This window comes from Morus notabilis, unplaced genomic scaffold, assembly GCF_000414095.1.
Source record: "Morus notabilis unplaced genomic scaffold, ASM41409v2 Scaffold1585, whole genome shotgun sequence".
In the NCBI taxonomy this organism is placed as follows: Eukaryota; Viridiplantae; Streptophyta; class Magnoliopsida; order Rosales; family Moraceae; genus Morus; species Morus notabilis.
In genome coordinates, this window is record NW_010357775.1 from 62,528 (window position 1) to 75,016 (window position 12,489).

The following is a 12,489-nucleotide window of genomic DNA, read 5'->3' on the forward strand; positions in this document are numbered from 1 at the left end:
TTGTCAAATTTAAAAAGTTAATGGAGTGTTTATAAAAAAAACTATTTATATATATATATATAAAATATAGTTCGGGTTGGCGAATTATACATAATGAAAAATATTCAATCCGTAATCTAGTCTGATATTGTGGATTAGAAAAATCTCAATCAATTACTAATCTAAGAGCACATTTGGTTCATGCGTTTAAACTAGTGATTCTTAATTTTTACATTTGAAATTCAAATTTTTATAAATAAAAAAAAACACTAACAGAAATACAGAATCAAAACTATAGGTTAAAATACATAAGACAAACGAGTCCTTAACTCTTTCAATCTAATCCAATTCACAGTAATTGATTGGATTATGCGGATGGGATGAACATCTATAGGGGTGTAATTCAACCGGGTAAGCTCGGGTTGGGCCGAGCCGCACAGTGTGGATTGAGAAAATTTTGGGCCGCAACATCTTCTTAAGCCTACAAACTCGTATCCCGTTGGGTGACCTCGGGTAGGCTTGGGTTACTCAGATTGGTCAGCTTGGGCCTAGACATTGGGCCTGTGTCCAAAAACAACATCTGAAACATATTTGCACCCTCAATTTCCTCTCTCTCCTGTCCGGTAAGTAGATCACAGGGAACTTTTACCTTGTTTAATCGTTTAGCCACCTCCCAAGCCAACAATCTCAAAGGAGCACAATACATTCCTGTAAAAAAGCAAAATAAGCAAACAATCTTACTAGTTTTTTTTCGCATCATTACTCTCCCTTCCGTTTATCAAAACCAACTCCATTGTTATGTATTAAACTACCGGAAGCAATTGACTCAAGTCTCTTCAGAGCATGGTGAGTTTTGCCACTATTTTTGGGACCCATGTGCAAGAAAATCTTGCATTGCTTCCTTCGAGCATTTTGAGTAGTGAGAGAGAAAAAGGGTGAGCCTGAGAGCCTTTGGCTCTCCTTCTAAGAAGAAACGACGAGGGAGTAAGGATGTCGAGGGAGTAGGGACGGCGAGGCCAACAGAGAGAGAGACCGAGAAGTGAGAGAGACGTAGAGAGAGGCTGAGGACTTGGAGAGATGCTAATGGTGCGAGATAGAGAGGTGAGCGTGAGATATCACTGAGTCAATGGCATTTAGAGTTTTTTTCTCATTGATCTCACCCGACCAGGTCGGGGAGTATCGGGCCAAAGAAAGCCCGCCCCACGGCCCAACCCGTAATGTGTGGGTTGGGTTTATTTGAATATGAAAAATTAAAACACACACACACACACACAAAATTCGAGTAGGATTAGGTTAGGTTCGACAGGTTAGTCGGCTCAAATTCTTACACCCTAAACATCTATATAGAAAAGATGCATCAAAAGGGTATTTTTGGCATACAACAGATTCAAGGGCGACCAAAAAACACGTCCAGATTCTAACGGGTGTAAGCTTAAGAAAAATATCCATGACCGTACATGATTTGTCCCTCATTTCCATCGCGCGAAGAGCCAAATGTGGCGCCTCTAAACACTCTCCTCTCTCTCTATCGCTCGCTCTTCTCTCTCTCACTAATCCACTCCCACACCAGATCGGACAGTAGGGTTTTAAGCTTCTTTCCTGGTTCTGAAAGATTCATAGAAATACGGGTCGGAATCGGATCGGTGAGTGACTCAGTGTCAAAGAAGAAGAAGAAGAGATGAAGCACAAGAACGAGCACAAAAGCAATTCCGCCGGTGCTAAGGAAGTGAAGTGCTTCTTGGTCGCCCTGATTGCGTGCCTGGGATTGACCTGTTTGTACTACGGCTCGTCATTTGCTCCGAGCACCCGGAGATCTGACGACGGAGCATCTGCCTCCGATGGATCCGACCCGGTGCTCGACGGGTTCGTCCGCCACAGGGATTTCGACGATTTGCATGAGGATCAGGACCGCAATCCCGAGGTTCCCAAAAGCATACCTGTACGTAACGCATTGTTTGTAAATGTTGTTTTATTTTAGTGAAAAGTTGTAATCTTGGCTAACGACACTAACGAATTGTAGAAAGAAAAATCTGTTTTGAATCAGTAATTAATAATAATAATAATAATTATTATTATTATTATTTTTCCTGCTGTCAAAACAGATTTTTCTTTCTACAATTCGTTAGTGTCGTTAGCCAAGATTACAACTTTTCACTAAAATAAAACAACATTTACAAACAATGCGTTACGTACAGGTATGCTTTTGGGAACCTCGGGATTGCGGTCCTGATCCTCATGCAAATCGTCGAAATCCCTGTGGCGGACGAACCCGTCGAGCACCGGGTCGGATCCATCGGAGGCAGATGCTCCGTCGTCAGATCTCCGGGTGCTCGGAGCAAATGACGAGCCGTAGTACAAACAGGTCAATCCCAGGCACGCAATCAGGGCGACCTGCTGAATTCTTAGTATTATTTTTTGTTTTAGAGAATTTCAAGAAATTGAGTGATTTGTTAGTAAATTTGAGGTTTTAATAAAGCGGTTGCTCCGGATGGAATTAGTTGAATTATATTGCATGGATTGGGCAGAGTTCAAGTTGAAAAAAAGGATTTTTTAAAGAAGATATTTAACTTGTTCCTTACGGGCAATCGAACCTTTTTTAGTCTTAACTGTTTAAGTGTCGTCAGTCTGTTGTTCATATAATTTAACGCACACTAAAGGAATGTATTTATTGAACCTTTTGCTACTTATATATGTTATTTCGCTAAAGGGGTTGTTGGCTTTGTTCTTTTTGGCAGATATGTGATATAAAACTTTCAGAGTTGATACCTTGTTTAGATAGAAACCTTATTTACCAAATGAGACTGAAGCCCAACGTGGCGTTGATGGAGCATTATGAACGGCATTGCCCGCCCCCGAAGCGTCGCTATAATTGCTTGATACCACCTCCAATTGGTTACAAGGTTGGTTGCGGTTGCTTCTTATGTGAAACTTTGTTTTAGGTTTGCCTTGGTTAGTTTTGATTCGGGAAAAAAATTATTGCTAGAATTTCAGATACCCATAAGGTGGCCAGCAAGCAGAGATGAAGTGTGGAAGGCCAACATCCCCCACACGCATCTTGCACAGGAGAAATCAGATCAGAATTGGATGGTTGTGAATGGGGACAAGATAAATTTTCCTGGTGGAGGGACGCATTTCCACTATGGAGCTGATAAATATATTGCTGCTCTTGCTCGTGTAAATTCTTTTACCTGATTCTCATCTCTGTGTCCCCATTTTTCTGACCTTTTTTTGGAATAAATATGAAAAAAATAATATATCTGGATGAGAAAAACTTTTGAGACAACTGGCTTCTGAAATATTATGTCTTTCCTACGTTTTTCTCACTTGTCAACAAGTAATGCTCCATATTATTACTGAGCCTTACTTGTTTTATTTTGAATTCCTATTGTTTATATAGATGCTTAAATTCCCTGGTGAAAGACTCAATAATAATGGAAATATCAGAAATGTTTTGGATGTGGGCTGTGGAGTTGCAAGTTTTGGAGCCTATCTACTTCCCCACGACATTATAGCTATGTCCCTTGCACCTAATGATGTACACGAGAATCAAATACAATTTGCACTAGAGAGGGGGATTCCAGCAACTCTAGGAATCTTGGCCACAAAAAGGCTTCCTTATCCAAGCAGATCGTTTGAACTGGCTCATTGTTCACGGTGCCGTATTGATTGGCTTCAAAGAGGGGGGATTCTCTTATTAGAACTTGATAGGTTGCTTAGACCAGGAGGCTATTTTGTGTATAGCTCTCCTGAAGCATATGCAAGTGATCCTGAAAACCGGAGGATTTGGACTGCTATGTCCGATCTTTTGAAGCGGATGTGCTGGAGAGTTGCTGCAAAGAAAGACCAGAGTGTTATATGGGCAAAGCCACTTTCAAATAGTTGTTACTTGAAGAGAGATCCTGAAACTTACCCCCCTCTTTGTAGTACTGATGATGATCCAGATGCAACTTGGAATGTGAGCATGAGGTCTTGTATTTCTCGGTACTCTGCAAGTAAGCGGCAATCTTATGATTTCCATTTGTTAATAATCAAATTTGTTGTTAATTTTTCGATGAACTATCTTTTTTGGTTATGCATGAAATTATTGCCTTTGTTAAATATGTATTATGTACATGTCACAACTCCGTAGTTATAAACAAGTATATGTGACAATTTACTATGAGGCGAGTTCTGGTTTGTTCAACATGAGGGGAATAATCCATTACCTCTATTAATAGAAGTTATCTCTGAGATTGGGATATATATATATATACATACATACATACATACATACATACATACATATATATATATATATATATATATATATATATATAATGTTTCTAGCGTGTTTGCCTCCAAAAGAAAGGAAAAAAAAAAGAAAAGAATCTAAAGCAATTAGATGCAGAAGTAGGAGTTACACTTTTTGGTTCTGTGTTCATGTCATTAAATATCAAGATCCAGATGAATTTGGAGCACTGTAACTTTTCTTTGCGTGGGCTTCTTGGTTTTTCCAACTTATACTCTAATGGGAGCATGACGTTGTCCTCATTTTGTCTGGAAAGTGCTAGTCAGACATTATTTTTCCCTGTTCAGTTTGTTGAAGCGTATTATCTTTGGTTAACTTGATGCTGGAGCTGGATTTACTTTTTGAACTTTCTTTTGCTGCTTAAATTGTGAAACAGGGATGCACAAGGATAAAGGTAGTGGACTAGTTGCTTGGCCTCAGAGGCTTTTTACAGCACCTCCTCGGCTGGAAGATATTGGTGTTAGTCGCGAGGAATTCATGGAAGACACTGTAAGTTTTTTGAAATTTGCATTTTTTTTAAACCTCTTCCTCTTCTTTCTGTATGTTAACTGCTTGAGTTTTTCATTTGGTCTAGAGGATATGGCATTTTCGAGGTATTGAGTACTGGAAGCAAATGAAGTCCGTGGTACAGAAAAACTCTATCAGAAATGTTATGGATATGAACTCAAACCTTGGTGGGTTTGCTGCTGGCTTACGTGATAGAGATGTCTGGGTGATGAATGTTGCCCCTGTCCATGCGTCTGCAAAAGTGAAGATTATATATGACCGAGGCTTGATTGGAACTGTACATGACTGGTATGAATTTCCTCCCTCCCCCCCCTTAAAAAATGACTGGTATGAAACTTTATTTGCACTTGTGTTAAGTGTCAAGCACGAAAGTTAATCATGTTAGGTCCAAAAAATAGAACCTGACAAATGTTGGAATCTGTTATTGGGACGATCTCATTCACATTTCGGGACTATGAAATGAACTTGCTGTATCCCTCATAAAACTTGTCTTGTATCCTACCCTGAGGGTTAAGTTTTATGTCTCTAGTTGTTTTGATGAGAAGGAGATATAGATTTCCTTAAATTAATGCATTTTGTGCTAGGAGTGTTCATCGAATATGCCAATCCGACCAATCCGCATAATCCAATCTGTTAATGCGATTGGATTGAAAGAATTTTGGATTAGTGATGGATTGAGATTTTCCCAATTTGCAATAACAGATTGGATTGTGGATTGAGCATTTCTCAATCCGCATAATCCACCAATCCGCACTATATATATTATATATTTTTCTATATATGTTTAAATAACATATGTAACAGATTTTTTTTTTTTCAATTACATAATGTAATATAATTTAAGTATATGTGTAATTATGTATGGAATCTCAATACTATTTTAATTTTATGTTATGTTATGTTTGTGTTTAATTTTGTTATCAATTTTATGAGAATATTGGAAAAAGAGATGGACAAGAGTCAAGGTCCAAAAAGCAGCCTAATCCGTGAATCCGCATAATTCAATTCGTAGAATCCGTTGCGGGTTGGATTGGATTGGGGGTCTAAAGGATTGGTAACGGATTGAGATTTTTTCAATCCACAGTAACGGAGTGGATTTTGGATTGATCCCCAATCCGCACAATCCGATCCGCGAATACCCCTAGTTTGCGCTTTATTTTTTTGGTAACTAACCTTTACGTTAGTTAATTTTCTTAAGCTGACAAGTAAGCATAACTTTTTTTTTTCTTTGCTGCTATTTTTCTTGTCCCGGAGATCTGATTATAAATTTATATTCACATGTGTACTTAACAGGTGTGAATCATTTTCCACATACCCACGTACCTATGATATGCTGCATGCATGGGCAGTATTTTCAGATATTGATGAGCGTGGATGTGGCATGGAGGATTTATTAATAGAAATGGATCGGATCCTGCGACCAGATGGATTCGTCATCATAAGAGATAAACCCTCAATTATAAACTATATTCGAAAATTTATTACTGCATTAAGGTGGGATGGTTGGTTATCTGAAGTAGAACCAACAGTTGATGCTCTTTCATCAGGTGAAGAAAGAGTTTTGATTGCTAGGAAGAAGTTGTGGGATGAGGGGCTGGCGCTAGTGTGAATTTGCTTTGGTTCTCAGGTATACCATATTGGGCCAAATTTCTTCGGTTTTAAGATATTTCATACTTGTGCACAAGTTAAAGTCATCCGTGGGATCCTAAAATTTAAAAACTCACTAGTCTCTTAGAAATTTTCTAAATTTGTTTACGTTTCACTTTTGAGATCAACCAGAACTAATACAACGCACCTCATCCCATCAGAACTCCGAAGTTAAGTGTGCTTGAGAGAGTGGTACTGAGATGGGCGACTTTGTTACTTGTAGTTGTATGCGGAATAATTATACCGCTTAAATTTTCTGCTTTGGCTTGTGTTTCTCTGTCTTCTAGGCATCTGCTGCTCTTAGCACTCCATCTACCTAGAAGAGAATATCTGGACAAAATGAAGCCTGAGCATGTCCTGTTAGCTTCCTCCATATGAGACAATACAACATACAGAGATTCAGAGGCAATCATTTTGCGGTATCTGCCAACTACAAGATGCTGCTGTATACATTAATAACCATTAAATCATATAGCTTACCTTATAACTGGGGTCCTGGGGATTTTTCTTTCATATTTTTTTGGGGGGACCTATGGGCTGAATTGTTTTGTAATTAATATAAGTAAAAAGTAATCGGCAATTGTTTGATAAATTTCAACTAGTCTTGTATTAACATCTTTCAACGCCTGAATTATAGTTATTAGCATTCTCTGGCCTAAACATGAGGTCATTATCTTAGACGATAGCCTGTCCCAAATAAGTGTTCAGGTTATTTCTGTGATATCAACTGATAGTGATTTGGTATATTACAGGATGCAAATATAATTATTAAACTCATAGGCTGTGGCTGCTGTAATTGTGAATTGAGTTATCCCTCTCGTGTGCATGTATAAAGCATCCAGGCATAAAATGCTTTGGTATATATATATATATTATCAGATTGATGCATCTTTTCATATGAAATGAAAGAACTAATTTCACACTTAAGTGTACATAAGAAACGCACGCCTAAACTAGGAAAATACTACATCGAGAAAATCTTCTGTTCCTGATCCAAAATTGTATCACTCTTTGGGTACTGAACGAGCTATGGACTAAATGAGTACCATTACACGCCATAGTAACAGAGGTTGGTTATAGATGAGAACTCCAAGCACCAAAGCCAAGTTCAACAGCAAGGGTCAAGACTCGGTATTCTTTTTAATCTTCTTCTTTCTTGAGGCAAAGCTGCTTGGTCCGATTATGATAGACATTCTTTTGGTTCTGCAAAGCATAAGAACAGGTAAGTGGACAAGGGAAATAGAATATCCTGTGCCAACTAATATAAACCCAAAATCCATACTGAAGGCCTACTACTAATGCAACACACTATAATGGAGAAGCAGCATACCGTGTTGAAAGCTCGTCCGACTCCTCACCACCATTTTCAACTGCAGCATCTGGAGTACAAAATTACCATAAAATGCATGGCAGGATTAAATACAGGATTTAATATGCCACATTCAAAAGGAACTTGGATAAATGCTATATTTTTGAACCAGTTTTTGACACATACAACACAAGTAAAACAATATAACCTCCAAAATCATGCAGATCAAAGTACTGCATTTTTGCTAATTTAGAGATGTTTGTTTTCTGTATTCATCACTGATTCTGAATCATAGTTCATGGTTTTCTACAGTGTTTTCCTCTCACAAAAAACACACGTAAAACGAGAATGGTTCTGAATCCATGAACTACACGTCCACTTAGTGTTGTAATTCATCAGGACAAAAACAAAATGACAGTCCAAAATGAAAATCATGCACAACCTTTGCTAGTGGCAATCCCTAAATCCTATAGGACACTAGATGCAAGGATATGAAACTAAACCCTGGATAAAATTGGCAAAAAAAAAAAAGTGACATAAGATCATCCTTCTTCACACCCTATATGCACAAAATACACCAAGAATTACCATCAAGTACACTTTTTAGAAACTAAGGACTAAGGACTGAAGAGACGAGATAAATACCAACAGTTACAGCTGCTGATCCTACATCACAAACTAGAAAACGAAACAAAAGCAGACAAAGTTTTGAAAGCCTCAGCTCAAAGTGAATGCAAATCTCACCAGTTCCATTAGCCTCATCACTTTCCCGATCCGACTCCGAAGCGGAACCCCATCTGTCCCCACCATCATCGAAGTCCCAGCGCTCTCCCGCAGGAGGCATCCAAAAATCAGCCTCTTCCGAATCACTTTCCTCATTAGCAGCAGACTGCCTCACTTCAGAGATAATCTCTTCAACCGGCTTTTCTTCCTGCATCTTCTTCTTCTTCTTCTTCTTCTCCTTCTTCACAACATCCTTACCACGCTTACTCACTTTTTGCCCCATCTCCTCACCCTCTTCTTCTACCATCCCGTTTGGCGTTTGCTTTTGTGTTTCCTTTTCCTCTTTTTACAAGAAAATGGACAAGAACATCATCACTATCCACATTTTGGACACAAATCAAAATCCATACATATTAGCAGAAAATCACGATTCCCCAACAAAATTCACACGCCAAGTTCAAAACGGGAAACAAAAAGATTCGAATTTTACAATGCCACAAACCTAGTTTGTTGAGGAAGCGTTTCCCATTAATATGTTTCCAGATATGTTCCTCGGACTTGTTAATGGTATCTCCAGTTAACTTGCATACCAGCTTCGAACTGTAATAAGGGATTAAAGTCGATAACTTTACTTATAGTTTTCTCAAACCAAAAATTCAACACAAAATCAATCCAAAAAGTGAAAAAGTTTGTGGAATTGAAAAGTTTAGTAGCGACCGAGACAAAGGGTCTGGCTTGAACATGTTGAGAGGGGGCTTGTTGTGGGAGAGGGCGAAATCGATGAGGCCCAAACGACACCGTTTGCTGAGGGAGTAGGAATCCTTGTCCTTGTGAAGAACTTCGTGGCCGGTCTCCACGCACCTGAAGCGGCCATTTTCGAGCTCCTTGAATGTCGGAGAGCCCAGAAGGTTTGTCCCTTCCTTCTTCTCAGCCTTCTTTTCCGTCGTCGCCATGGAATTGTCAGTGCCGGAGCTCCTTCAGCGCTTCTCTCCAAGCTGTCTCTCTCTCTCTCTCTCTCTCTCTCTCTCTCTCTCTCTCCCTGTGAATGCCGCTGAAAGGCGGCGAGAGAGAGAGCATAGGCGAGACGACGAAGGCGGGCCTTGGGACGCACCCTTGTTGTGTGTTTTGGGCCCAGAGCCCGTTAATTGGAGAGCCCATGGTCTGGTCTGTTTAAATCAGGCCTATTACAGTTTTTTTTTTTTCCTATGTTATGAATATATTCTTTTTTTCTGTGTGAGTGGTTATGAATTTGTATAACTAATTTTAAAGATAGTTAACAAAAAGATAAAAATATCAATGCATATGATTTCACAGGCTTATATGCAAACATTTAGACATTTTTTTTTTTTCATCAATTGCAAAATGGACATATATGTAACTGACTCAAATTTCTTTTCATATTTTTGCTAGAGAAAATAATGAGACAAAAAGAATTAAATTGTGGTAAACAAAAGCATAATCATCACGCCATTTTTAGGTGGTTTAAATTGTGAATCGAAGTCATATGATTCGTGCTAACGACCACATACCAAATACCCCCCGAAGTAATATTCCTCTAATTCACTCCGAATGTGTCAAAACTTCACGTGATAAAATCTTGGGTTTTAAACACAGTTTAAAATTTTAATACGTGAATTTTTTTCTCTCATTAAATTAGACTAGACCAATTTTTTTACAAACTCAAAAAGTGTAGATACCTATAATGTCATCATTTGTTTTTTCTGTTTTTAAGGGAAGTAAGACATTTTCTACGAGTACAATGAATCAAATAAGTTGGCTGGTAGCTTCAACCGCATGAAGTCCTAATTGAATAAGAGTTAATACATTGTATTAGGAGGACATTTAACACGTGATCAAGATTTGGGACGAACCAAGATCTTGAAACTTGTTTTTGTTTACCAAGAAAGATTAGGTCCAGTTTAGAACCAACCTATGTGATTGAGAGAAAGGAATCTGTACAACTGATCATAATCATTTAGGGCCCATTTTGAAGGTATGGTCAAACTATGATTCTTAATTTTAACGTTTAAAATTTAAATTTTTTATGAGAGAAGAATACTATAACAGAATTATTGATTGAGTTTGACTATATGGAACAAACGGGCGCTTTTAAGTGAATATGTTGTAGCATTAAGGTTGGTTGGTCAACAGTCATAGACTCAAATGTTCTCATATCTTGTGTTCATATGCTTAATGCATTTACTAATGCGTTTAGTTGGTGAATTCGTATCATAATTTAAATTATAAATTATAATTTATTATAATATTTTTTTAAAAAAAAAATACACATAAATTAAAAATAATTTTAAATTTATGAACTCAAGATATTGATTAAAACAAATGTGTCTAGTAGACTGAGCCACAATGAAAAAACGTGACTCCATGGCCCCAAGCTCACAACCAATACAAGTGGACCCCACTAGTATTAGATGTCAGGGCTCCCCGGAGCGGCATAGCAATGCTAGTTAGGCAATATTGAATCTGCAAAGTTGACAACTTGGGGTTACACGGTTCACTATGCAACTAGGAAATATGTGAAATTTAAGGACATGCCTTGTATAGTAGGCAAGTGTTGATGTTTACAACAGAAGATGAAAGAAAAGAACAAAGAAAGTACAGCTAGCTAGGTTGTATTTACCCCAAAAGAGAAAAAAGATAAAAAAGAAGATAAAAGGACAACACTTGTATATCAGTCACAGTGATAAAAGAAAATTAACAAATCAAGAAGTCACACCCCCCCTCCTTTTTTATTTTTTTATTTATTTTTTTATCATGAATTCATGATCATATCTTTTCATTGTTTTTTGTCTTGGGATGTCTTAGATATACACACTTCAAAGAAATATAAATGGGACAGGACACTCTAGTCATGAGAAGAGTGAAAATGAAGATTACTACCGGTTTATTTTTATCAAGCATTTTAGCTAGTTGGGTTTTGAGCATTGTGGGTGAAGAACAAGTCACAGAAAAATTTCCTTGCTACTTCCCCGCAATTTACAACTTTGGCGACTCGAACTCGGACACTGGTGGCATATCAGCTGCATTTTACCCTGTGATTTCTCCATGCGGTGAAACTTTCTTCCATAGACCAGTTGGAAGGGGCTGTGATGGTCGCCTAATGATTGATCTTGTTGGTAACTGACAAATTTGAACTTCAACACCTCTTTTTTCCTGCGAAAATTTTCTACTTACATTATCAAGATTTAAATGATATGTAACAGTTCTAAATAGTTGTTGCATTTATTATGCAGCAAATCACCTTGGACTGCCGTTCTTGAGCCCATACTTGGACTCGGTTGGAGCCAACTTCAGTCATGGTGCCAATTTTGCCACAGGAGGATCGACCATAAGGCGTCAAAATGAATCCGTATTTCTTAATGGTGTGAGCCCATTTCCTCTTGATATCCAAGTTTTGCAGTATACCCAGTTCAAGAAACGCACAAGTTGGCATTACAAACAAGGTTATTTCATATCATCTACCAAAATCACCATGTTGTTCAGAATTGTTTCTTTAAAAGTGTTGTTGTCTTATGTGTGATATAATATTTGTTCATGGAAATTTTTTTTTTTTTTTTTGATATTTGCAGACAATAAAGGCTCAGAAAGAACAGTTCTTCCTAGACCAGAGGACTTCTCAAAGGCTCTTTACACGTTTGATATTGGCCAAAATGATCTTGCTGTGGGGTTCAGGACAATGAGTAATAAACGGCTCAAGGCAGAAATCCCTGATATAATAAACCAGTTTGCTAAAGCAGTCCGAGTAAGAAGAATTTTTAGCTCGAGTTATTTCTATTTTCTTTTCGGAAATTTGTACCAATGCACCATAAATCGGACCACAATTGCAATGAATTTTTAAATTTAGTCTCATTTGCCATAAATTAAAAGTTCTTGTGCAAAATCCCATTTTTTTTTTTTCTTTTATGGTGTATTATGTACTTTGATAACCTCGGAAAACAAATCCCTAACGAAGTGAATTTTACTAATATACTTCACTTACAGTAGTGGGATTGACTCGAACCCAAAATCTTGCGCGGGG

At 37.9% G+C, this 12,489-nt stretch overlaps 2 protein-coding genes and 1 pseudogene across 4 annotated transcripts; 2 read left to right on the forward strand and 1 right to left on the reverse strand.

The window, feature by feature from the left end:
- Positions 1-1,321: 1,321 nt before the first annotated feature.
- LOC21386087 (probable methyltransferase PMT9) lies at positions 1,322-7,131 on the forward strand. 3 transcript variants are annotated; one of them, XM_024176190.1, is made up of 8 exons: positions 1,322-1,918; positions 2,715-2,879; positions 2,971-3,153; positions 3,377-3,971; positions 4,644-4,756; positions 4,842-5,062; positions 6,068-6,401; positions 6,554-7,131. In XM_024176190.1, the coding sequence occupies exons 1-7, from the start codon at positions 1,658-1,660 to the stop codon at positions 6,381-6,383; spliced, it is 1,854 nt and encodes a 617-aa protein (XP_024031958.1). In that variant the 5' UTR covers positions 1,322-1,657; the 3' UTR covers positions 6,384-6,401; positions 6,554-7,131. The 3 variants fall into 3 exon arrangements, with proteins under 3 accessions (XP_024031958.1, XP_024031954.1, XP_010089182.1); XM_024176186.1 differs by having other exon boundaries at positions 6,709-7,131; XM_010090880.2 differs by having other exon boundaries at positions 6,068-7,131.
- Positions 7,132-7,318: 187 nt separating this feature from the next.
- Positions 7,319-9,483, reverse strand: LOC21386088. The gene is made up of 5 exons (XM_010090881.2): positions 9,171-9,483; positions 8,956-9,053; positions 8,475-8,795; positions 7,752-7,800; positions 7,319-7,624 (listed from the first exon to the last, which is right to left on the reverse strand). The coding sequence occupies exons 1-5, from the start codon at positions 9,404-9,406 to the stop codon at positions 7,543-7,545; spliced, it is 786 nt and encodes a 261-aa protein (XP_010089183.1). The 5' UTR covers positions 9,407-9,483; the 3' UTR covers positions 7,319-7,542.
- Positions 9,484-11,301: 1,818 nt separating this feature from the next.
- The window catches only part of LOC21386089, a 3,466-nt pseudogene continuing 2,278 nt past the window's right edge, over positions 11,302-12,489 (forward strand).

Coding starts and splice junctions, on each gene's coding strand:
- LOC21386087 (XM_010090880.2), top strand. CDS start 1,658: ATGAAGCACAAGAACGAGCACAAAAGCAATTCCGCCGGTGCTAAGGAA. Junction 3,154..3,376: donor ATATTGCTGCTCTTGCTCGT/GTAAATTCTTTT, acceptor TTGTTTATATAG/ATGCTTAAATTCCCTGGTGA. Junction 4,757..4,841: donor AGGAATTCATGGAAGACACT/GTAAGTTTTTTG, acceptor CATTTGGTCTAG/AGGATATGGCATTTTCGAGG.
- LOC21386088 (XM_010090881.2), bottom strand. CDS start 9,406: ATGGCGACGACGGAAAAGAAGGCTGAGAAGAAGGAAGGGACAAACCTT. Junction 8,796..8,955: donor ACGCTTCCTCAACAAACTAG/GTTTGTGGCATT, acceptor TCTTGTAAAAAG/AGGAAAAGGAAACACAAAAG. Junction 7,625..7,751: donor TCGGACGAGCTTTCAACACG/GTATGCTGCTTC, acceptor TATGCTTTGCAG/AACCAAAAGAATGTCTATCA.